General features: G+C 35.3%; 3 protein-coding genes across 4 annotated transcripts in view; 2 read left to right on the forward strand and 1 right to left on the reverse strand.

Moving 5' to 3' along the window:
• Positions 1 to 531: 531 nt before the first annotated feature.
• On the reverse strand, positions 532 to 6,201 carry LOC110374599 (peptidoglycan-recognition protein LE). 2 transcript variants are annotated; one of them, XM_021332366.3, is made up of 5 exons: positions 5,528 to 6,200; positions 4,808 to 4,969; positions 3,827 to 4,039; positions 3,301 to 3,452; positions 532 to 3,117 (listed from the first exon to the last, which is right to left on the reverse strand). In XM_021332366.3, the coding sequence occupies exons 1-5, from the start codon at positions 5,910 to 5,912 to the stop codon at positions 2,704 to 2,706; spliced, it is 1,326 nt and encodes a 441-aa protein (XP_021188041.2). In that variant the 5' UTR covers positions 5,913 to 6,200; the 3' UTR covers positions 532 to 2,703. The 2 variants fall into 2 exon arrangements, with proteins under 2 accessions (XP_021188041.2, XP_021188042.2); XM_021332367.3 differs by lacking the exon at positions 3,827 to 4,039 and having other exon boundaries at positions 5,528 to 6,201.
• A 280-nt stretch (positions 6,202 to 6,481) lies between these two features.
• Positions 6,482 to 10,778, forward strand: LOC110374598 (RUS family member 1). The gene is made up of 9 exons (XM_021332365.3): positions 6,482 to 7,060; positions 7,171 to 7,332; positions 7,772 to 7,910; positions 8,182 to 8,339; positions 8,779 to 8,920; positions 9,124 to 9,335; positions 9,482 to 9,738; positions 9,827 to 10,028; positions 10,126 to 10,778. Exons 1-9 carry the CDS (start codon positions 6,976 to 6,978, stop codon positions 10,350 to 10,352), a joined length of 1,584 nt encoding a protein of 527 aa, XP_021188040.3. The 5' UTR covers positions 6,482 to 6,975; the 3' UTR covers positions 10,353 to 10,778.
• A 1,436-nt stretch (positions 10,779 to 12,214) lies between these two features.
• The window catches only part of LOC110374605 (potassium voltage-gated channel protein Shaker), a 281,576-nt gene continuing 267,216 nt past the window's right edge, over positions 12,215 to 26,574 (forward strand). Inside the window, exon 1 of the mRNA XM_049838196.2 lies at positions 12,215 to 12,462. Within this exon, the coding sequence (XP_049694153.2) occupies positions 12,368 to 12,462 (95 nt within the window). The 5' untranslated portion in view covers positions 12,215 to 12,367. The remainder of the gene's footprint in view (positions 12,463 to 26,574) is intronic.

The following is a 26,574-nucleotide window of genomic DNA, read 5'->3' on the forward strand; positions in this document are numbered from 1 at the left end:
CTCCATTTTTATACTTTAACTTGGGACTGCTTAATACAGAGTGTGTAGGACGAAGATTTAATTTGCTTATATTTTTAAATAAATGGATTCTACGCTACTCTATAAACTGGATTTGTAGAAAGGGAATATCATGTAGTTACACGTAACAATAGGTAGGTATATAAACACAAACTATGTACTTAATAATAATCAATTAATGAAATATCGCAGTCATTTCATGACTGTCAATGATTAAAAACGCTTAACCTTGCCTCCACATCGATTAGTGGCTTATATATTATTCACAACAAAAACTAACAATAACAGCAAACTAGTTTCGTGTTAGTACGATTAACTGGTTTTTAATAACAAGCTTCTGTCTGAATAGACTCATGTTTATTCGTTCGTTATCCTAGTCTAGGCATACATTTATAAACTACTCAATTTTTCAATTAGACACTAAAATCTACTTTTACAACTTCATACAAGCTTTTCCCAATACATAATTACACAATCATAGGATGAATTTAGGACAAAAATAACAATACGTAATGAAACTTTATAAACAATTTTATTGTAATTTTTGTATCAATTTAGGTACAAAGGTCACTTTTAATTCGATTGGTTCTTTTCCGTAAGATATCAAACAGATCACTATATTCACAGAAAAACTTTGGTACTAACTTCCAAGTTAAATAGTAGATATAATTTTGTAATACATACGAGGAAATAATATACTAAAATTGTAACAGTAATATACAATAGAGAACAAACAAATTCTGGGTACGTTAAATCGGAGCCTGTGTATAAAAAATACAGTTTTGGCAGTGTGGCAATTTCATGAGTTTTAATAATATTTTTGAGCAATAAGGCACGGATGGGAGATCTTTAGAAGGAAATATCAGAGACGAGACGTCTTTCTGACCCATTATTAAAACACTAGCCGAATTGCTTCGAAGATTGCAAAACAACAGGAGCGAGCCGAAACCTTTTTCCACCGAGTTACCTAATTCTGACTTGCATAAGTCAACCCAGTGTTGTGCAAAACAACGCCTCGACTGAGACTATCCTCGCGAGAGTATAGCAACACTAATAGTAAATTCTGAGGATGCAGGAAGAAGCAGGAGGAAAAAAGTAACTCGTTTAAGTCAGTAATAATCTGAAGTTTTGCGTTCCACAAGGCATTTGATGTAATTCCATGAAATTTTTAAGAGCGAAATCAACGTAGACGAATTGCAAGACACTAAACAATAAATAAATACATTATTCAGTTTTGCCATTCAACCAATTACTTTATTTTTTTCTTTTCAACAGTACAATACTACAAATAATACAAATCCAATACTTTACATACGTACAACAAAATACTGGTTTAATACAACAATTTTTACCAAAGTTGAGCATGTATAAGAATTTATTAAAAACCGATAATAAACCAATTACTGCATTGAAACAGTTAATATAATCACAGCGAGTGGTTGAAAAGTGCTTATTACAATAAAAATCCAAATCCGACACGAATCAAGGCAAGAAACGAGTATATAATAAAAATATTCTGACATTACTATGGATACTTAAACAAAAAAAAACTAATCTACTAAAAATAAATGCTTTGGATAACAATTCGCATTCATTAAAAATATATAAAAATATAATCTTTAATATGCACCACACACACAGAATATTGTCATACAATACTTAAAGTAATAAAATACGTATATATTTTTTACATTTTTGTTCACGTACTATGTACATAATATATTACTTCTATAGGTAAATAGCACCTTAATCTTTTTTTATTTATATAACAGCATTCAAAATATGTTTGTATAGAAATACAATAACTGTTGTGATGCTCGTTTCTGAGATCAATAAATGATTAGAAAAACGATGTTCAAAACACATAAGATTCGGCCGGCCAAGAAAGTTCTTTAGAAAATCTTGACAAAAGTTTATACATAATCTAATATCGCTAACTTTTTAACAGGAATGACGGGGACTTACTGTTTTATGATATGTCTCTATCGTAGGAAGGTAAATGGTAGCCACAAGTTTGGCTGGCAGTATGTTCTAAGAAAAAAATCTCTTTATAAGGATTACACCGAGTATACTTCAGAGCAATACTTAATAAAGTCTACATGACCTATTTACAGGTCTATTTATTTATTAGGTACTTCAACGACTTATCCACTACACAATCAAACGTAAGTTGTTACAAATGCATCACATTATGGTGAATAAATCACTTAAAGAAGTACACAGCACTTACATAGAAAATGTCTAGTAACTGTAGGGGCAGTATAATAAATGAAATAGAAAATTATTTGATCGATAAAAAATACAACGTTTACTAACAACGTCGTAAACAGCTCAGCAATTCAAAGTGTCTAAATTAACAGCGATAGTCATACATAACGCGTAATCACAAAAATCAGTGAATATGAAGAACACAGTCTTCCAGTCAGGATGGGAAATAGAATAACGTCAAATAATACCCCAAATAAATGTCAGTGAGGATAAGGTTTTTGATAAATATTATAGCTTAGCTAATGAAAAATTATTCGAATTTCGCTTAACATTAAAACATTCGCAATAGCAAGAAAACCTATCTCATAGGTACAGACTTATAACAATTTGATACTTATTTCAAAATAAACCATATCCATATCTACAATTATGTGAATGTACAATGTGTATCTCACATTAAAAAGATTCATTAAATATTCAAGTATAATTCGGCAGTAATTCCGAGGGGTCTGAAAAATTACTAACAAAGTGCGGCCACTCTTTTATGATATCGTACAGTTTGTCGCCGGGGCTTAGAGTGGACGCTAATTGACGGTGAGCGAACAGTTTATAATCCTTTGCGAGTTTTCCAGTGTCCACTCCTCTTTTGAGCAGCTTTAAACAAGCATCAATTTGCTTCTTAGGTGGGGGATCATTATTGAACGTGCCAATGAAACTGATCCCAATGCTATATTTGTTATAGCCCAGTGTATGAGCGCCTATGTAGTCCCAACCGCGACCAAAGTACGCGGAGCCGTCGCCCGCAACGAGAAAGTTGTACCCAATATCCGACCACTTTCTTGACTCGACGTGGAACATTTGTATGAGACGCACGCGGTAAACGCATTCACTCTGGAATTTGAAACATTTATTTTTAGAGCACCTTGTTAAATAAAAGTATTTAAGCAGGACATATAGGCCTCGAGGCGAAGGCCGGCTTCAAGTACGCATTTTGAAATATTAGTGACATAAATAAGGGAGGCTGGTTTGCAATTAATCTAATAAGTTTGCAAAATATGTATGCACAGTGCTCACCTGTGTTTTGCAACTTTCTGTTGCAGTATGTGATATGATGACCCAGGGTACGGGCTGTCGGATTTTATCTAATGGGTCTTCTACAGGCTGAGCTAGCCATTCTGTTCTAGACACTATCCTCAAATGATCCGGTGCTATCAATAATGAGTTACCTGAAACATAGCATAGTAAAAGTTAGGACACTGTAAAAAAAAATTGGACACAATATTAATAGTATACATTTGACACTAGATTTATTGAAATCACCCAGTCCTGGCCAAACTATCTCATTTGGTACTTGAATTTGTGTTTCTTTCATAATATTCTTCACGATACAAAATTTTGTGGATGAATAAATAGATATAATAAAATATAATTCTATTCGAGTTGTATTTATATTCACTACATTACACACACAACAGGGATTGAATACAAATCAAAACTCAATGGCAATCGAGGAGCCTAAAGTGTACTATGACTCATGCCAATAAATAATTGTATATAATAATATAGTACAAATATAATGTGTGAAATTATATAATAATACCTTTTTGTGCGTATGGATCGTTATCATCAAGTATGACGTCATAGTCTCTCTTTTTTCTACTCTTCGCGGTATCCGCAACCACATTGTTATCACCAGAGCCATCCAATGTTAGTAATGTATAAAACATCAACAGGAATGTTAAAGGCGTCAATATAATTGCAACTATAATTAAGTTTAAGTTTTCATAGAACAATCCCACCACCTTTGTGTTGTCTGAAAATGATAATAGAATTTATGTGTCATGAATGCTTGATGAAAAAAAAATCTAACTTTTAGCCTGGATAATAGTGTTCAATGTCAATAGTATATAGAATAGGTATACTCTTTATCAGATTAATATTTGGTCCTTGTTTATTACTTATTCCATTTTATGTATGATATAACATTATTAAGGGACTCCCCATCCATTGAACCCAATGAGTCAGAGTTAAAAATAACTTATTGTTATATTAAATTTTATTGCTGACCTTTTTAATTTCCATAAAGGGGACAATTTATAAAATACACTGTGTGTGTCACACACAATAACTAACAATGTGTAACATGGTAACCATGGGTAACTATCTGCAAATTTTGTAACTATTTGTTGAAGCAATTCAATGCATCAGTATACTGGCAAGAACAGAAATGAATAATTTGCAATATTTTGCTTCTTTTTGACCATTTACATCCAAAATTTCAAAATATTTTTGTTTAATGTGTGACATTGGAAGACAAAAGAGTAATTTATTGTAATTAGTTACTCAATATTATAGTGCATTGTGATATAAAAGATAGTGATTAGAACTTAGAACTAGAAAGTCAGGAGGTATTGTGGTTGCTGAGGTAACTGGGTTGATGAGTTCAGATAGCTTTGACACCAAATGCAGCGGCGTCCTGGTACCCCACTGCAGTTTGGTGAGACGGGAAGCCAAACCCAACATAGTTAGGAAAAGGTTAGGCAGATTGATGAAGAACCTTAGGTTACATATTGGTACTTACCACTATTGCTAGATGAGTTCTCATCGGTTCCCGACGAACTATCATCTTGACTGGAGTTGGTAAGTATTACTGACAATATTGCAAAAATTCCACCTAGTATTACTATACATACTGCTGAAAAAGTAATTTTATGCCATTTCCTTAAGTGAAACTGTCTGACAGCTGTAAAGAATAAAAAAAAATAAGTGAATAATTTTTTAGGAAAAGAATAGATTAATATATTAATAGTTTATCCGAATGCACAGTAATCTTTAATTATCACCACTAGGTCAATTATTGTTCACTACTTTATAAAGATTTTTTTGTTTCAATTCAACAATATGAGCAGCTACAAGAAGGTTAAATTTTGATTCTGTATTATAGAATAAGTGGAGGGACAATCTGTGATATTGATATTAATCATAAAGATAATGTCAGAGTATCTGCATCTTTCATGCCAAAACTGAAACGCTTTAAATTAAATTTGCTACACAAATTGTCAAGACCTTTCTTCGGCTATTGACTTCTTCCACTATTGATATTACATAAGCTAATATTCATTCAGGTGCAGGGTGCCATATTCATCCAGATGCACTTAGTAACTGGTTGAGCCACAGAGAACAGATAGTGTTAGACAAGACAACCAGAAATGTTGTAAAAACTACCAATGAGAAACAATGCATTTAGCAAGTCATGTGCCTACAATCAATACAATAGTATGTAGTTCCAGCAAGTTATTACCTTTATCATTTTTTGAATGCTCTTGATATTTTTGTTCTGGCACAGTATCCTCATTTTCCGATTTCACATACGAAGGATTCTCCAGTCCGGAAGCGTTTTGGATTACTTGCTTGATTACTACTGGACCATTGAAATAAGTGTTGTTTCCTATCACAATGTTTTCAGAATTTGTTACAGCCACATTACCACAAATAGGAGAATTGCTGGGTCTCACCAGACTCGATGGAATGGTATCAAGAGTGTCGACTGTCCTTGAACTACTGTATGTCTTGTCATCATCTTCACTATCACTCTTTTCTTCGACGATTTGAAAATCCCCGAGATCACCTTCTACTCTTAAACCAAGTCTGTCGTCTACACAGGTCGTCTCTGATTTCAGTGCCATTATCAGTGCCTGCACTGTAACACTATGCAAACTTACATCTTACATTAAATCAAAACACAAGTGCGGATGTACATTTTTGTCGCAATTTAGCATCAGGAAAATATTACAAAAACCCGCATTTACTCCAATTCAGTGGATATGGGAGGATTGGAATGCTAAAGCGTTTACTAACAAATAATAATCACGTCCATATACTTTTCTCCTTATTTTTTTGAAAATTATCCTCAAGTTTTACATAGAGTTTTACCGAAACAACAATTTTTTTTACAAAGATTTATAACTTTTGAATCACAGATTATAAATTAAAAAAAACTTTTACTTAAAAAACTTTGCCATGTGCGTATTTATTTTGTGATATACGCGCGTTTACTATTAACATTCTGAAAAAAACGCTGCAAGCGTGATTACTGAGTATTTTGAATATTTCAGAATGAATTCAGAAAAACATTGTCTGGTTGTATAAGGCCGCTGAGGTGGCCGGCCTTGGCCATGTTTTATTATTATTCTGTGGTTCTGAGCCTGTCATTCTTGTCATTGTGATACGAAATGTCGAAATGTCATATCATTTTGATAGTTTGGTTGGTCCCCTCCCCCCACCAGTGCCACCTCTGCTCTCTTCCGACGTCCACCACCCACTTCAATTTTCCAGTCGATTGTTTGTTTGTTTGGAGTGGTACTCATATTGTTGGCTTTCTGCTTTCCATTTTAGTCTAGTTTAGACGAATATTCTCTTTCAGTGAACATCATCAGAAGTATTCAGTAGGTTCCTCTTAGTTTGGCCCACTTCAGCTAGTGAACTATTACTGAAATTCATATACGAGCTTGGAGGCCCTGTAAAAGAAGTATATTAGGGATTTGCAATGTTCATACAATAGAGATTTTTAAATTTAATTATGCTTTATATCAGAGTAACAGAAATATACCGAAGACTTAAGAATTGACCGCTAGACAGTGTACACGTAATATATTCCACATCATTAATTCTTGTTTACGGTTACAAAACCCGCCACCTAACCCACCGGCTACTGTCTGTCTTGGAACACACAATATCTAGTTGAAAACAATGTACACTATTCATGAGGGTGAAATCATTTATAAAGAGATTTATGGAACTGCTAACAGGCAAAGGTTTTATGTTAAACCACCAGGTAAGTACTTAATGGTAGTTTTCAAAACGTAGATCAAGTATCTACCTTCTTTTAGGTACCTAGTTCTGAAGGATATTAGATAAATTACCATGTTATTTTGTATTTTACAGACCAGAATAATGTAGTGATAGTAGACGAGGAGAATCAAAGTGAAATTGCAAGCTTATTCACAAGAGTATTCCTGCCTCAAGGATATCCCAAAAGTGTAAGCAAGGATTACACTAACTATCAAGTTTGGGATACGGCACAAGCCTTCTGCAGCACTATTACTGGTAAGTTTAAATACAGTGGCACATTACTTATCAGAATGTTGATTATCTGAGTTACCAGTTACCCAAACTCCTCAGTTTTATGCCTGGTTGCTATTCTCTCTATCACTATGCGACCTGGCACTTTTTTCTACTTTAAGTTCCTGTATTTACTTTGCACAATGCGAATTATTGCCACTGCATGCAATGCTATTGCTGTGCTATATTCCAGTCTGTAGCGAAAGGAGTTAATAATAAAGGTAGCTTGTACAGCTCTTGACTGAATTTGTAAACAAACTCACAGAATTGACACTGATCCTTCTCCTTCCTAGTATCTAGTGTAAGGGATTTCTGAGTTATGTCAGATTCCATAATTTTTCTTTACCAAAGACTACATATAACGAGTGCACGAGGCTTCAAAACACTAGCTTTAGAGAATCAATGATGTCATCTTTATTTATAGGTATTCTTGCAACACAAGAGGTATTGAGAGGTGTGGGCGTAGGAGACACCAGTGCAACACCCCTTGCTGCCACTGTCACATGGGTTCTTAAAGATGGCTGCGGTCATTTAGGGAAGATATTCTTTGCATACAGCCATGGGTAAGAGATTTTTTTACTAAAAACGGTAAAGAACATCTGTGAAATCAACCTAAATATCATTGATTAACCTAAGTATTCTAATTCTAAGTATATATAAATTCTGCTTTAATTTTGTAAATAAAGTATCAGTGTGAAAGCAGTTTTTTATATGTTATTTTATACACCACTTAAGCCAATGCTAGAGCAATTATAACAGCCAAAGATCTTTAATTCATTTGAGAATTAGAAAAATGTACCTTATTTAGGATATTTCTTTTCATTCTTGTTGCAGGAGCTACCTAGACGCATACAGCAAGAAGTGGAGACTGTATGCAGACACTCTCAATGATGCAGCCATGTGCATGGAATTAGCCTTGCCTGCCTTTAAAAATTACACCACTTTGGTGCTGTGTGCTAGCACTGTAATGAAGGCTATTGTTGGAGTTGCAGGTATGTCTACAATACATTTTAAGTTAATGCAGTCTTCTATTTATTCTAAATCTTGTGAGTCTGAAGTTAGACTATGCTGAGCAGTAAGAGCTCAACCTTACCTCCTTGTGTACTTTTTAACTGTATAGCACTATAGCAGTGCAGAGAGACAAAGAAACTTTATTTCTTTGTTGTCTTTCTTTGTTGAATTAAACAGTGCTAATGGTTTATATTGCACTGTTTTTTTAATTTACATAGAACTAAAAAACGTGATTTTACGAAATTAGGAAGTAATAAAAAATATCACTGAACTCTCAAAATGACCATAAATATTTCATATTTGGTGTAACAGGCGATTGTTTCTCACAGTTCAATTGAAATAAAAGCCTGAAAGTCCTGTGAAGACTTAATAAGAATGCTTTTTTTAACAAAATACAGTATCCAATTGTTATATTCGCAGGTGGTGCGACTAGAGCTGCTATGACGCAACATCATGCTGTAAGAGGCAACCTAGCAGATGTGACTGCAAAAGATTCTGCACAAGAAACAGCTGTTAATCTTATCGCTTCCCTAACTGCGCTTTTAATTATCACGGCCTTTGGGTGTGAACGTTTTTCTTTTCTATAATTTATTTGACATTAGTGGCTGTCTATCGCTGTTGGCAAATACATGATTGAAAAGTTTACCAATATTCTTTTCCAGTAATAGCATGCAGTTTCGCGTAGACCTAACATGAGAGTGAAGCTGCATGAAACAGCCATTAGTTTATTCAACAAAAAATTACTATAACAATTGTTTTTTGCAGGGGGTCCCTTACAATCTTCATAATAATGATGATATTGCACATAATTTTCAACTACTTGGCTGTGAGATCAGTTTGCCTAAGAACTTTGAATGAACCAAGATTTTTGAATATTGTCGACACATATTTGAGAGAGGAGGCCATCGCTAAACCTTGTACCGTTAACAGAAATGAGCCAGTCGTGCTGTTTGGCACAGTTGGTTCCGGCCTTTTAGGTAATTTACATTCTAGAATTTTTGTCATATGCACTTCTAATGAACCAGTTTCTACTGGATTAGGTCAAGATATTAGACAAGCTGAAATGCAGATATGGTCTTGAAAGTTGACAATAATCAATAGGTATTAACTTTTTTTTTTTCAGTCAAGGCTTTGTGCGGTTTCCGTATTAAAATCGGTTGCTCAATGAAGGAATTAGCGAAAAGAAACCCAAAGGCTGATCATATGCGAAGTTTGCAAGAGGTTTACGAGAACACTAACTATATTATAGTGCCATGCCTCTACACAAATGATATATACATATTCCTTCGAGATTCTGCTAGGACTGACAGCATATTGTGTTCTTATTTTCATGCTATACTGTTCGGTATTGTTATTTGCGCAATAAATGAGTTTCCTTTGGTACGTATTAGAAACATTATTTTTATTTTATTTATATACCTAACTTAAAATTTTGTGTCACCTTCCTAACGTATTTTTTTACTTACAGACCATTTATGATAACCCAGACAATGTTTTAAAACCTTTTCCAATAATTTGTGAAGCTTTGCGACAAGCTGACTGGACTAAAGAACCAATGGAGTCGCCATGCAATAAATTTTCTCATGAACCTTCCTTAGAACTCATGAGTTATCTGAATAAAATTGTAGAAAAAGAGTGGCCTATAATAAAAGCCGGCCTTGAACGAGTTGGTAAGATATATCTGTTTTTGTGATAATTATAATCAATAGTAGTAGTTTTTATTATAACAATATTCGACAGGTGCACTTAAATGATTTTTTTTTTTAGGTTGGGATCTAAAAAAGCATCTACTGATAGTCGACGAATGGCGATTGCGCACGGCTAAATTAATTACCAATAACATAGAAATCGCTCCAGAAGACAACAAACATATTAACACTAATAAAGTGATAACTTTTGATGTAAATGACGGCAAAGTGGAAAAAAAAGATGGCCACGCAGAAGATAAAACTTACACTATTGAACCAGAGAGTAGTGATGTTGTCAGTCTGTAGGTATACCGAAATTTGAATTAATAAAATCTATCTTCCAATACATACATAGGTAATTATAAATAAAACAGCCCCCTTGTTATCGTGTAAATGCGCTAATTAGTTCTTCCCAGCTCAACCTTACTATGTACAGATATAAAGCACCAAATTGAAAATTATTTTTGTGTACTTTTTATTTATTAGTGTTAATTTTTTGCAATAACTATTTTGAATATCTTTTATTCACTACACGAATCAACCAATACGGGGACTGAGTACTGAAAATAGTAAAAATTTCATAAAGGCACCACAGGGTCAATTGTTGTACATTCCGTTTTATTATAAAATAATTCAAATTGTGTCGCATCAATATTTTGTGAAATGTTCGTAAATCAGAATCAAAGTACTGAAATATATTTTTTTCTGAAATAAATCTTACACAGAAAGTTTCTCATTTGTTTTTCTTTTCAATCATTTTCGTCGTGCGCTAATTTTATTATTGGCTATATTATATCCCGGTACGGCAGTAGGTCCTACGGGACGTGGGTGAAACCGCGGGAAAACGGTTAGTCTGACATTGAGATGAGCGGAGATGCAAGGCAGGTAGGTCAGGCGCCTTCTTCTAGGTCGGTAAGTATACGTACGGTAAGCGTGAAAAAACGCTCAGATAGGTGCGAGTAAACTAACGTGAAAAAAATGTATGGGTTCCCAAGAAGACGTATGAGTGCGTAGCCAGTTAAGGTGCCTGCCTTGTAAGTTTAGGAGACTTCCCCTAATCTGAAGTCTTTTTCTCCATGTTCCCTATAACAGCGTTGTAAGTAGAGAAAATTACTTACAACCCGTAGCCCAGTGTATGTAGGTACCTAGGTGGTAGAACATTGGTATGGAGGTGGTGGCAACAAATGTTACGAGCGATATATCTTGAAGAATCCATTGTTGGCTGATTGGCTGCGCAGTATCAAATCATATTTTTTATTGATATCCCACCGTTCGATTAAAATAGGTATGCATATTAAATTTAATATGCATATTTTATCAGCTTTACCTACCGTAGGCACGTATTTAAGATAGTTGAGATATATATTAACTCATAGACGTGGATGCCGGAAAAACTCTTAAGGTTTTTGCCTATCAAAACAGATTCATGACTGTAACTCATCGCATAATTAGGAATACAAAAAAACTAAGAATAAGCCAGGGCAAGCAGCTAGGTAAGTAACTTAAAACTAAAATATTACTAGTTTGCTGATAACGTCAAAAATCTGGAGACCGTAAGATACCATCGTGATATTCACAGAAACTAAAATAGTTATTTCAGTTTACATTAGGCGGGTTCCACTGACACACCCAAACAAACTGATGAATGTCAGGGACATACTATTATACATCTATGTATACTATACCTACCTACTTACCTAGTCCTACTTAAGTCTATTTACCGAATCGTAGGATGTAAGCCATCTAAATGCGTAAATATCAATAATTGTGCTGAATGTTACAATTTTCTCGTAACCGAAACCCGTAATCCAATTTCATATTCGATTCATAGTCTGGCTATTTAGCCCCGGCATTGACCTAGTAGACGACGTATGGCGCGAAAACTGTAGACGACGATCGTAAAAGTTTATAATTATCATCCTTCATCCTATTTCTCACCGCGTTATGGTAAATATAAAGCTGTAATATAATTGTCCACTTATTAAACCGTGGGTTTTAGTAATTACGCAAATGTGAGGAGAAAAACTGTCCAGTGTAAAAATAAAACTCAGCAGTCGCAGACACGTCGGTAGGACGCGCTCCGTAATCCAGGAATACTTTACGCACTCTGAAAATATTTTAAGATAACGTTTGCGAGAGAGCGCTCGCCGACGCAGCGGACGCTCCAGAGAAAGAAAATACGCGAGCGATATAAACAAACGCGATTTTAACTAGGTGTTATGGTCGGGTTATCGGTAACCTGCATTGGAAGTGTTTTGTGATACAATTATGTTGGTGTGAGGAGTGCAGTGCTGTGGTTTCTGTGGGTGTTTGTGTTCACCATGTTCGCTGGTGGAGGCGCTGGTTTCCAGAAGCAGTCGAAACCGCCGTGGGAAAGTACTAACACCAGCTCCGGCGCGGACATCCCGTATAATCGGTGAGTTCTATGAGTGAATGACAGAAAATATTTCATGTAGGTAGGTAAAAAAAAAACATTTGAACTTGGAAGTGGGTAGAAAAACAGAAACCTTTATTTAGTGTTTTAAGTTTCAGTTATGTTTATCAATGGAAATCCAAATATTGTTATAGGTACGAATCGCCACGTCGCGTCGCCTATTGCATACCTACTATAATAAAATATCTACCATATGGTTTTCTACATAGGAAGTTTGAAATAAAATGATTTCATACGCCGCTGGCGAGCTACTTAATTATTATTTTACCGTCTCAACAAAATATTTCAAATGCGAATTTGAGTTTGTTTGCTCCGACTGACCCGATTTAGAATAGATAATTGGATGTACCTAGATTAAAGCGGAAGGTATATAGGTAATTTTTTTAACTATGCGTAAAATGGTTTCCTCGAATTAGGGCTGCCATCTCGAATTTCGCCAAACCCGGACAAACATTAAAAAAAACCCGGACATTTGGCGTAAATCGCATTTTTTCCCGAACGAAAACGATTTTTTTTTAAACAAAATAATACCTAATTTGTAATCCATTTACTATTAACATATACTTAAATTCAATGAGGTGCTTCCTTACGTGAAAAGTGTCCGGGTTTTCCCCGGACACTTCTTGAAACCCCGCCCGGACGGCCCCCGGACGGCCTCCAAACGAGGACAAATCCGGGGAAACCCGGACGGATGGCAGCCCTACCTCGAATCGATGTAAAACCTCGAAGTGTTGAATGGAAAATGGGAATATTCCACATGTTTTGATTTTATTTCCGTGGTCTTACTTGGTTCATAAACTTTTGTTATCCCATTTTCTGCCTTTCTGCAATAACTAAATATATACAGAGAACTGAGTATAACTAAATGAGTAGGGATCTGGGTACATTCAGATTAGTAATTGGTTGTGAGAACCAAGAAAGAACATAACTAGGGCTACTTTGTGCTGGAAGCGCTTGAACAGCCAGTTAGTCAGCTGTAGGTAATGTTGTTGTTAGACGTTATAAGCGCCATTTCAAAGCTAAGTAAGTACCTACCTATCTAACCAGTGGCAAACCATATATAGGGCCCAAAAACAGCGAACGAATCGAATTGTCTACAATTAAGGAATTCAAATTATTTATAAAACCTCGTACATTTGTGTGCACCGAGTCTGTCGAATCGTCTGAATCTTAAAGAACATGATGTGATGATCTTCGTTCACCAGGTGTTTGTTTGAGCTACCATTTCAACCTGTTCCCTGTAATGCCACTAACGCCATCTATTGCAGGGTTGCGGTATCAAGTTCTGCAAGTAACTGCGGCGCCATCTATTCAGTATGACTTGTAAAGTGAACTATAAACGTACGAACTTGATGAAAGTTCCTATTTGTGACATTAGGTTTATACTTGAAGAGTGGCGATGGCTTTTTCCCGGCAATTTGTTTTAGCATGCTAGTTAAAGAATAGGTACTTAGATTTAAAATTAATATGTTCTTACCTGAGGTTCTTACTTCACAAATAGTCATCTAAACGATATAAGTAAAATGTTTTTTCTTAAACGTGGGTACCTACCTTATTACATAAATGTCGGTATCCGAAGTAGATACCTATGTGGATATTGGGAGGTTCCATTACTTCTATAAAGCAACTAGGTACCTACTTAATTTATAAGTAATTTTACTATATCGTGTTATAAAAATACCTACATTATACTTTTTATTTGACACAGTAGCAGAATGTTACAAGTGCTAGATGGCGTTGCTGTCGTGCACGCTTCACGCTCCCAATAGGTTGCTGAGGACAGCCTTTGAATAATAATTAATTTAACATTATAATTCGCTTCTAGCTGCGAAGGACTTACATTTGAGTTTGGTGATTTTCAAATTCGACGTCTTTATCAGTGGTTTTGAAAGCCGACATTTTTATACTTAGGTAATAATTAGGTACAATCCTATTTTTTGTTGGAGCTTATGACATGACTGTTATAAGACTATTTAAATAAAAACCCCATTTAAAAATAATTTATTCAACAATTCACATCAACGTATATTTGTAGGTTGGTAGGTAGGTAAATCTTGCATCATTTTCTAATCTTTTGAATTTACAATCAATATGCTTAAGAATTCATTGTTCATGAAAAAACAGCCGCGTCTTAATAAAGAAGTAGTGCTTTTGCGTACATTTCAAATGTTCCATTAGAAAAATTCCCTCGGAATCTAGACAAGACCCATCTGACTGACCTATTAAAGGCACTCACAAACGGCGGTCATCGAATTTCCAGCCATTTCCTAAATATCTTCGTTCTATAATTTTAAGGCAGGCAAGGAATGGACACGTCGTGCTTCAAATGGGCTTCTTCGACATGTCATGCCTACATTTTTGCAAAAATAAGGTACATTCCCAATTCCCATCATAAACTTTGGTAGGTATTATCGTGGAGTTTTCTGAGTAAGTTGCATAATTTGAATCAGCACATAAACTACGTACTTCAAAGTCTCGGGTCGATGCCTGAACAAGGCAATTTGTTTTTTTACAATCGCAAACAAAATACCGTTCGTAGCGCCTCCGATGATGACGGAAGAAATAGGTACCTAGCTATTATTTTAGGTAATTAGGAATTTGATTAAGCAGATATCGAGATTGAGTGCAGAGGTTTTTGAAGATCAACTGATCTCAGCTACGATACCTTTCAGTATCCTCTTAATTAAGGTATTTCGTGGAGGATGGCTACGAATTTGTAATGGATAAATAAATTATCTAGACAGACATAGCTGCCAAGATCGTACATCTAGAAAAACATCTGTCTTACCTACTGTTGATCTAGTTTTTAGATGTGTGAACGTGATCGTATTCGATGACAATTTGCGGTCGACAAATGGTCGCGGTCGAATCATGTTTCATCCTTTGGCCTGCTCTGCTAATAATCAGGTTTGTGACGAAATAGTAATTATAGTAGTTATAAGTAAGTATCCACTGTTAAGATCGCTTGAACAAAAGGCTTTACGGTGGCATGGTCCTATCCATTGTTTAATATTCCTAAATAAAGTGTCTGATTACTTGACTACCTTTGATCAGGTTTTTAATAACCACGTGTCCATTAGTTTTATAAATATAAAGCACTCGACGTTAGTGTTCAATTAAGTTAACATAGCTAACTATGATAATTTTGAGCAGCCTTCGAATGCACGTCGGAGCTGGATTAGGATCGTGACTGAAGGACGCGAGGGGGCAGTGGGAGGTGGAGAACAATGCGACACTGTACTGAACACGCGTTCTTTATGAAACTATTGTACTCAAATATAAATACTAAAGCAATAAAAATTATATATATTTTATTTTCTGTTTTGTAACAAAGAATAGGTGGGTACTTAGGTACACCTACATGAAGCTATTCATAAAAGGGCGTTCTGTAGAACCCTTACCTTTAAAAGGATAATATACAATCATTAATTAGTAGGTATAATTGTAAAAGAGTACTTTTACTAGGGAAGAAATTATATGCCTAAGGAAAATGTCACGCTGAAAATATTCGCTTTAGGAGTTACAAATTATAATCAGTAAGACAACTACTTATCACTTAGGTACTTTCATTTCCATTCTGTGACTACGCTACCCTTGACACTCCTGGAACACTCAATACCTACCTATGACTTGCCCCATCTACCCTGGTACATTGTATGGACTCGAGGACTAGAAGTGCAACGGGTTCTTACAAAAGTTCCCGTGATACCCCCAGGGGTAACTATGAGGGCATCATGGTTATTTATTGAATGTTACATTCGGTCATCACAAGACTAATTGTTAAAGCAGTGCAGGTGCTTACTTGTAAAGCCTTTGACAACGACGTTTTAGATTAGACTACGTGAAGATACTGATTTGTGATGTTTTCTATTCTAAACAGAACCAGATAAAGGTCGCCTACCTAATCTAGGTCGGTATCTACATTCACAGTCAGCTTTTTATTACTACCTCACTCATAAAAGCACTACCAATTAGGTATATTGGTTTAAAGCTTGGTTTCAATATTTCTACAAGCGAGATAACAGAGTGCTTTAGAAACTAATTCGAACGAAACTGTCAGTGTAAGCTGTTAATAGAAACAACATGTTGCATAATTTTCAACATCAAATCTAGTCTGCTAAGTAGGTAGGTACTCAGGTAAGCCCATAGCTTAGCATGGCAATAGCTTGACAAAGTCGACTAGGTAGGTAGGTACCTATAACGTTTGTGGGTAACCCCGCCAGGCGCCGAAAGGTTAAGGTCACAGTTTACTCGCGAACTTTGAACGAATTTTAATTATACACCTAGATTTGGGCGGTTTTTTTTATCGTTCAATCGAGTTAGTTCGCATATTGTTTATTTGATTATTCTATGGGGTACAATAGATGTATCGTGGTTCTAAAAATCAAATTAAGGCTTTGACGTCAGTGTTTGTCAGTTTGTCAGTCTAGTTTTGTAGGTATATAACTGTCTTTAGGTAGATAGGTACCTGCCTGCGTTTCAAGGCCTTTTTTATTCTTGGCTATTGTTACAGGCGATAAAAAATACCTAATAGATACTGTTATTTGGTCGCCGTTCTTGAAAAAATCCCCTGAAGTTTAGAGCAACTCGACTAATTAGTAAGAGCATGGGGTACCTACGATAGAAGGCGGTACTTAAATTTATCTGACGAGAAAATAAAGATAAAACCTCCTACTTACTGTGGGCAGAAGACGTATTTTAAGATAAAAGAGTGGGAAGAACTTTGAAAACAACTAATTAACTAAAATAAATCAATTATAAAATTAAAAAAACAATTTAATCTCCTACGGCTTAGTAGAAAATAATTTGTTTATTCGCCTAATTGTATTTATAAATAATCGGGATTTAATCGCTATCAATAGAAAAAGTCGTGGTGGCCTAGTGGGTAAAGGACCAACCTCTTAAGTATGAGGGCGCGGGTTCGATCCCAGGTCAGGCAAGTACCAATGCAACTTTTCTAAGTTTGTATGTACTTTCTAAGTATATCTTAGACACCATTGACTGTGTTTCGGATGGCACGTTAAACTGTAGGTCCCGGCTGTCATTGAACATCCTTGGCAGTCGTTACGGGTAGTCAGAAGCCAGTAAGTCTGACACCAGTCTAACCAAGGGGTATCGGGTTGCCCGGGTAACTGGGTTGAGGAGGTCAGATAGGCAGTCGCTTCTTGTAAAGCACTGGTACTCAGCTGAATCCGGTTAGACTGGAAACCGACCCCGACATGATTGGGAAAAGGCTCGGAGGATGATGAATCGCTATCAATAGACCTAAAGCTGCGATACCGATTTTCCCTGCGTTTCGACCGAATTGCAACCTACCGTGGTCACGGGTGGACAGATGACAGTTATTGGCGTCTCCGTGAAGCACCTTCATATCGGGAGTGTCGTACCTAATCATATTAAAACCTATCACATTATACTTTACGATATTCTAAGGCGAATTGTAAATAAAAAAATAACCTAATCCATTCAGTGGTGGCCACAGGAGTCATTTTTCGTTTTCATAATTTACAACATCATGTGTAAAGCACAGGAATATTATGACCAGTTGACAGCTGTCGGTTTTCAAGGGAGACGTTCAGTTGTTTGTAATGACTGACTCCTATGGTGTTATAATTTTTGGATATTTTTATTTTTACCTAGGTATTTTATTTTTTTCTTTGTGCTAATCGACATGAATTAACCAGTATATTAACGTATTTAATTTAATGTGATTTGGTACGACACACCCGATATGTATGGAGGGTAAGGCGCGATTATTTGTAAATATGTGTACAAATCGCAGCAATTTAAAGTTTAAACTTTGATACTCCTAATTGTAGGCTCGCAACTATTGTTGTGATTTTTTTTTTAATATCTGATAGCTTCTTTTAGCCCAGAAGTACCATGGCTTACAATAGAAGGGTTTACATAGGTAGGTACATGTGGCTTAGAGCCAATCGCGCAAACCCAAGATTTTGTTTGAATGAGGTACAGACAGCCGTGTTTTCAGCTTGATGATAAAAAAAATTGTTCGACGGATGACTTAGAACTTTTACCCGATTTCCAAAGAAATTTCAATAGTGTGGGGTACATTACAGGTACTTACATAATGTTTAGATGCATTGTCTTTATAATGCATACTTAAAAGGTATCTTCTATAAAAACTGGATAGTTCAGAAAGTTAAAAAAACTTCTGCATAAAATATATTTTATAAAATTAAAATTTTCTCATAACATAATATTGGAGAAAAGCCATATCAAAAACCATTGTCTTTGAACAGCGGGTACCTATCTGTTGCACAATTTAACGTAATAACCATAACTTATTAACTTTAAAATGCATTGTGTCGCACTAAAATGCGAAAAAGACGAAAAGAGCGATGTTCTATTGTTATGAAATTCAGTGATGCTCGGCAGAAGGGGCGGCGAAAAGCGAAAAAGTGGCGGTAGTGTGCTACTGAGTGTTTGAGGTTGAATCTAAAAAGTTTTCTCGCCAAGTGACAAAGTGGCGTGTACAAGTAGGTGTCGCAAGCGATTTTTTGCTGTCGTAGGAAGTTGGCTGGGAAAGCACTTGCTTTATTGGCCAATTAGTGCGGCTTTTGTATTTACTTACGATTGATTTTGTTGCTGTTATAATAACAACATTTTAAAACTTAAGCATTTTGTAACACCTACACATGGCACATAAGTGTACATAAGGCTACAGTATGCTGAAATATATTTTGTCGCTTCCAGCTGTTCGTTGAGTCGAGACTGGAAGAAGCCAGAAAATCTGATGACTAAGTAGTTAACTAACAGTTTCCAAGAAGCGGCTATCGTGTTTGGTCAGACAGGAAATTGATCCTTGTAAAACATCCGGCAAACCTAGGATAATTAGTTTATCTGAATAGCTTTTAGCTGGCAAGGAAGATAAGGTATACCCATAAAGGTTTTAGATCCAAGAAAATGTAAATGACTTAAACAAGTGTAGAATAAGTAAAATAACTTCATTTGTACGACTGCACATAAGTACACCACATTACGTATTACAAGCAAGCTAGTAGAACAGTATCGATCGACACTTTATTTTTGTACTTGCGGAAAAAAAATATCTGCATATTTACTGGTACCGATTGCATGGTAGTGTGACCTCGCGACTATGGTATCCCTGACACAGTTACCAGATAGCCTAGGACATCGTCACACATAACCTAACCTAGGACATAGTGACGCAAATGACTTTTACCTTTAATAGGTTTTAGCATGAAATGTCTATTTCTGCGCTAGTATAGAAATTAATTATTAACAGCCTGTTTCTAGAAGCTTATAATGTTTTATGATAGTACGAGCATTAGGTTCCTTTGTGTATTATACTTACCTATTTTGTTCCCATAGACGAGCGTTGCCAAATCATTAGACAAAATAGCCAAAATCTGAAGGAAGCGCTACTCAGATTTCGCAATATTTTTTCAACAGTAAATGAATCTAGCTCTGTCATCTAATTGGAGTTGCTCAACTCTTTTCTAATATCTATCTCTAACTTGACACGATTTACGTTTACCTTAAAAAGTACTTAACTACTAAAGTATGTCTTATAAATTTTCTTCAAATGAAACAAATTAAATTAAATTGAGGTCTGTTAAACTACAAATAGGTAATACTCAGTATATTAAGTCGCAATTTCAAGTTTCAAACTGTCTACTCTACTTGAGTGTCGGCGATCCGCGACATTGCCACTCGACGCACAATGATGGTCGCATGAATGTGGCATTGTCTTCCCGTATAAACTCTTCTTATGAATGAAAGAAATATAAACAATTGAAACGCGGGAAGTATTGTTTGTAAAACTCAAACTACTTGAAGCTTTTCCGTGGGGGCCCGGTTTCATTGTTTACCGATAAACTGTTAGTTAGTTATGTGATAGTTAATCCTATCTGTCAGATAAAAGCTGCTTATAATTTCACACGACATTGCTATCCGAGACCTATGAAACCAAAAGTTATAGTTTATCTGTAGTATAAGTTCCTGATAGACTATCAGGGACTGGTGAAACTGGCCATTCATATCACGACAACGTTAAGAACTGCTCCAGTTACCAGTAGTACCTATTTGTCTTCTTACACATAATAATATTAACAGTGAAATACACAATCAACCTCTAGTATGTCGCTAATTATAAAACAATAGAAAATCATTTGCGTCTCGCGTACATAATTATGCGTTCCGAAATACAGCGGGTTAGTGGTCAATTTAATTTACAACTAATGAGTGTATGCGGGTTCCTTCAAGCTGCACCCTACTTTGAACTGGAGGTATCTACCTATTACTATCTTTTGAGAGTCTACGTAACGCGAAATCTCCCAGTTTTCTAAAATGAGAATTTTCATCACACAATGAATCCATATTGATACCAAAAGCACTAACACCGATAAAATCTGTAGTACACCTTGCCATAGTTCTCTTACATACAAATCTGACCTACTAAAACTCAGTTTTAACTTTTCATAACGAAGCCTACCACTATGTTGTTGTTGGAGTCAGCTTTCAGGCAAGCGATCAACACCATTACAGCTTCAGTTCACCTGAGTTGTAATCTTTTAGTAAACTTATAATGACCATTAAGCGTCTTCGCATACTGAAATTTTATAGTACGGAGATGAATAGTAGTGCATATACCCACAGTTCAACGATCAGGCATTGCATTCAATGTGAAAATTAGTTTTCCAAACCATGTTTTACAAATAACAAAATCAAAATGTGTATTGGAACCTACTCCCTGCCCTCGCATAAAAGTCCCCTGTAAACAATTTTTCAAATCGATCCGGTGGTAGTCCGGAGATTGACGCGCAAACAAACTATATACAATCTAGGTATAGTAATAGGTAATGTTAGCATCTAGAGATTTTATCGATCTTCTTACTTTAAATATATTTTTCTTTATTTTCCCGCACCTATGAATTACATAAATAATTAAACTACATACTTATATTAACTTATTAAATATTCTATACAACAAGATACGCAAGTAAAAGCAAAGTAATGACCTTCTGTAAATTAGAAAATTATGAACTTTTTGTGTCTCCTATTTATGGTTTTAAGCTGAAAGTGCTACAAAACACCTGAATATCTTAGAGCAATAGCTGCCTGAATTAGGCCACGGTCGCTTAATGGTGAGGCCATAAGGTAAGTGGGTTCTTCACTACGGTCACACAATTACTTGAGTGTACTTAGCTTACTGTTATTTATCACGCCTACAAAGTTCGTCTAGTGGTCGGAAAACGCGACTCTCGGGTCGGGCCAAAGTTGGTTTTCCGGTTTTAAGAAACCTCCACGAATCAGCCTGGAGTCTAGAAGTTGATGTTGATGTACCCGTGCATAGACGCATAATAATCAGGTACATAAATGTCGGTCCTGAGCCTGATCTCCCTCCAGTCAAATGGGGGAACAAATACTGTACCTGTGTCTGACCAAAATACTTATGCACTATGCAACGTCCTGCGCAGCTGACTGGTCTTCTTCGTCGTGGCCGATTATCCTTCTGGCTGCCGTTACTCGTCCCAATTAAAAAATAAATACTATTTAAAAGATATACGATAAAAAGGCCAGAGAAAGTGAGCGAGTATTGTTTCTTTTTTAACAAGCTAAACGGTAGCTTCGCTTTTAACTTGATAAAGTAAAGTTTATTGCGGACTCCTAGCTTTAACTTTTTAATTGTACATTGTACTTTAATAGATCTTAAGCTATTTTGGAGACCAGAAAATTCAATACTACTACATTGCTATTAACACGCATGCTTTTCAAATAAATTACTAGATTCCCCCGCGGTTTCACCCACGTCACGAGATAATTACCTCCCGTAGCCGGATGGTCACAAAAACTATCCTATTTCCTTTCCTGGGTCTAAGCTAACTCCCCTCTGAATTATGCTTGATCGGTCTAGCCGTTCACGGGTGATGGCGTGAACGGGATTACAGGGATTCATTTTTATATAAACAGATAATGTTTTATAAATTATATTTGAAAGCTTCTCAATATCTACATGGATTAAATTAATTTTGGTATACAACTTGGATTGTAACGTTAGTAACTGGTTGTATAGCCACACGGTGGTGATTTTAATACCGCTGAGCGTGTGTCTCTAGGTCACGCGATATTTGCGTTTAGGTTATTAAAAATCTCCTTTATTAACTAGCTCAAACTATAGTATTTTTATGACCTATATTTAATTTCGTGATTAATATATTTTTTTTGAATTCATGTTTCAGGTATTAAAGAAGATAAATTGATGATAGATGTAACTTAAAAAAAATTGGTAAAAGTTTAAAGTTTCCGTTTTTTTTTCAGTTAAGTACATAATTATACAACCCTCTTTTCATTTAAAAGGTGCCAACGTAATTAGCGTCAATGTTTATGTCCATAAACGTCATGCTACGTCCTTATTAACGATCATGTCTTTTGAAATAAAACTTTTCGATTTTCATAACTTATTGCAACTCGCTACACTTCGAAGCCTAGAAAAAAAGAATAGCACCATTCTTCTTACCCAAAATCAAGATCCATATAAACGAAAACAGTAATATTATTATTGATGATTCACCGCCATTATGAAATGCAACCGCTGGCCCTAGTAAAAGTTTATTAGATTATCGATCTTATTTCTTTGTCATAGAGACTTTGATCGCTTGTTCCATTGTTTGTTTTCCATTCGGAAAACTATTTATTATGTACGACTGGTGTGGTCCCCATTACTCTGTTATATTCGGTTCTATCTGGTGTTTGTAACCAAAGAATCAAAAACAAATCAGGTATAGACTATTATGCTCCAGAAATTATATCTTTCGTATGTATTATAGATATAGTGATATGTCGCTATAGATTGATACCTAGATATTCTTAAAATCTGATTCTTGAGACACCGTTTGTCCGAGAATTTTAGTTTTTTTCTTTTATTCTATCTAAGAGAGATGTCTAAGAATACTACTGGTATCCCATTAAGAATTCAGTCCTTTAATCGTAAACATTATTCATGGATATTTCAAAAGAGAAATTAGTTGAATATCTTTGAGCAGGTTTAGATCATAAAATAACTGAAAGAAAATGTAATTAATGTCTACGGTTCCATTACACAACTTTCAATATCTTAGACTAAGAGCTTTGTTTTCATTCTGAGAAAATATTTAATTTATGACACTTAATTAATAAGTTCCTTTCAATAAAATTAAATTGCAGTAAGATAGTTGAAATCTTGATCTAATTAGCCTGGCTTCTAGGTTACATTTTAATTACCTAGGAAGGGAAAGACTCCGAACTATGCTGGTAACTCGCAGTCCAACTTTCCAGTTACATGAATATTTCAGCTTTCTCTGAAGTACGTCATAGAGATGTCATTATTGCTGCAGATGCTTATAGTTTGAGCCAAATAACTATGCATTTTTGTGACAGCCATTTCAGTCATTGTTTTAAGAAAATAGACTGGTGGCAAAAAAAAATTGATACGAAAGTTGTGCTCGGTGGGAGGTGGACTGTATCAATAGTTTGCGGTAATCACCGGGAAAGAGGGAAAACCCGGCCTTAAATTAAACAACTAGTTAAAGAAGTTAAGAAAAAACGAGAGGGCGGCTCGCTGCGATACGGCGCGATGACAACTCCAAAAAAACAGAAACAAAAGACGAACTAAAAAGTAAACAGCTAGTTGCAGCCAGTACTGCAAGGAGTTCGGAATGCGTACGAGCCTCGCCCTCGTTGGTCAATTTATTAGTTTAACCGTCAAATCCGTAGCGGACCCCAATCGGGGTCTGAACATCAATGTCACCGTAAGCTCGGTTTAGACCCCAATTGGGGTCTGCGAATCAGTCATACACTTTCCTAATTATTTACGCTCATATTTATTTTCTTTCCAATCAAACCACATTTGTGAGTACTAAATAAAATAACTAAATAAATTTAAATTATTTTTACGCATTCAAACCTTTCATATTTAGTATCCCGTTAGAAATATACCTTTTTAAAATCCAATCGTAATTACCGGGAATTCTGATCGAACTCGCCATGTTTGTTTACATTAGTTGTTTTTTTAAATTTGAAGACGCATAGACAAGATGGCGACGGTGATAGAAGTTTTGCATCGAATGATCCGATTCGTTAAAATAAAGAATCGATTTAATAATTTTATATTATTTGATATTATAATATTACTAAATTGCACTTTTGTATACGGTACCATAATCCGAAAATAAATTAGGAAAAGTAAAATGACTTAATTTATTTTGAAAAAAAATGCTAGAAAATCAGTGGTAGAAAATACGTTGTAGCCGGAATAAAAAAAATCTTCGGTTTTTAGGGTTTCCGAAGACGGCAAATGAAGACTTATTTATTTCTTCGGGTGTTTTATGTGCAGGATTCCTGTAGACCTGCCAAACTTAATGGCGATTCGTTACTTCCAACTTTTTAACTGAGCGGCAAAGCTATTTGACGAGAGCCGTAGTTAGGTGTAGTTATAGCAAAATTTTATGACGTTTTTATTGTTTGAAAGGGCAAATAGTTCGCTGTTCATCGAAAGCTGGTCCAAGATGGAAAGATGGCCGCCGCCGACTTATTTTTAACCGACTTCCCAAAAAGCGGAGGTTCTCAATTCGACCGTTTTTTTTGTATGTTTGTTACGCGATTACTCAGCCATTTATTTATCGATTTTGATGATTCTTTTTTTGTTTGATAGCGTATACTTTCGAGGTGGTCCCATTATCATCAGGTCAGGATCTGATGATAAAACCTTGAGAAATTGAGGGCGACTTTCGAAAGTTGCAGAAAGACATAGGTTGAAATCTTATCACTCAGGTGTTTGCCTGGTAGCACTATTCAACAGTGAAGGCTTTGAGCTGACCTGATGATGGAGACCAGTGAAGGTCGAGGGAACTCGACAACTGAATATTTAAACTTTCTCGTGTTTGTGCTTATATTATTCGTATTTACGAGGCCTCTGCAACAGTGAAGGAGATGGAGACGAGAGAAGTTCGGTTGTCGAGTTCCCTCGACCTTCTCTGGTCTCCATCATCAGGTCAGCTCCAAACCTTTACTGTTTCATAGTGTTATCAGACATACATCTGAGTGTCAAGTTATAACCTTATCTATGCTTACAATTTTCGAGAGTTGCCCTCGATTTCTCAAGGTTTCCATCATCAGATCCTGGACCTAATAACAAATATGGGGAATATACCCTTTCGACCAAAAACAAACATCCAAATTGAGAACCACCTCCTTTTTGGGATTCGGTAAAAAATATTTGGTGACTTTAAAATCAATCAATTATTATTACTATGATGTTTCTCATCATCAAATAGGTACATTACTTTGGTAGTTACAAATTGCATTATATTTCAGAACACCCCTCCGCCGAAACAAAAATTTTAGAATTGTTGAGAAATAATATAAGAATAAATTAAAATTCCGTAATAGGTAATAAAAATTCAATTAAAGTTACAAATTATTACGAATGACGCAACACCAAAATAAATAATACATATAAAAATTTAATGCTAAAAACTTTCATAAAACTTAAATATCTCTTTTCTTAACAACAAAAACAAATTGAACCTATAATTTAAAATTAATAAATAAAATTGAAATAAGTTGCTATTAAAAAATAGGTATATATAAAATTGGTATTCGATTATTTATAATAAATATCCGATTTAGGTATCGAATGCACACCGCTGATTTAAAAAAAAAAAAAATACTCCATTCCAAACTCTACTTCTTTTTGATCTTGTAAATTGTTCATTTTTATTGTGTATTTTATGTGCTGATTTTTTAGTTATTGAACATAAATAAGTGCACGAAATGTATTGCAACGGATTGAAAATGTTATAAATATGACGTTTGTGTTGTGTTTGAGAAAGTGATGCGATTATTTATTGGTAAGTTTTCACCAAATTTGAAATGCCTAACTTTTCGATAGACTTAAAAACACCGTAATTATTATCTTTTTCTGAATTAACTGACCCCATTTGACCTTTGCACGTTGTTGTCAAATAAGTGAGCTCTAAAGTTATAGTTAAAATACTTCTGATCAGGCATTACGGACTTAGAATTCATGTGTTGAAAGTTAGTACAATTTTTTGACTTCCATGTCGCGATTCA

This window comes from Helicoverpa armigera, chromosome 1 (genome assembly GCF_030705265.1).
Source record: "Helicoverpa armigera isolate CAAS_96S chromosome 1, ASM3070526v1, whole genome shotgun sequence".
In the NCBI taxonomy this organism is placed as follows: Eukaryota; Metazoa; Arthropoda; class Insecta; order Lepidoptera; family Noctuidae; genus Helicoverpa; species Helicoverpa armigera.

Bases quoted from the DNA above. Each gene is read 5' to 3' on its own strand.
- LOC110374599 (XM_021332366.3), bottom strand. From the start codon at position 5,912: ATGGCACTGAAATCAGAGACGACCTGTGTAGACGACAGACTTGGTTTA. The intron at 4,970-5,527 runs GTAATAACTTGC...TATTCTTTACAG, and splicing joins GCATTCAAAAAATGATAAAG to CTGTCAGACAGTTTCACTTA. The intron at 3,453-3,826 runs GTATTATTATAT...GCTATGTTTCAG, and splicing joins CGATCCATACGCACAAAAAG to GTAACTCATTATTGATAGCA.
- LOC110374598 (XM_021332365.3), top strand. From the start codon at position 6,976: ATGTACACTATTCATGAGGGTGAAATCATTTATAAAGAGATTTATGGA. The intron at 9,336-9,481 runs GTAATTTACATT...TTTTTTTTTCAG, and splicing joins AGTTGGTTCCGGCCTTTTAG to TCAAGGCTTTGTGCGGTTTC. The intron at 9,739-9,826 runs GTACGTATTAGA...TTTTACTTACAG, and splicing joins CAATAAATGAGTTTCCTTTG to ACCATTTATGATAACCCAGA.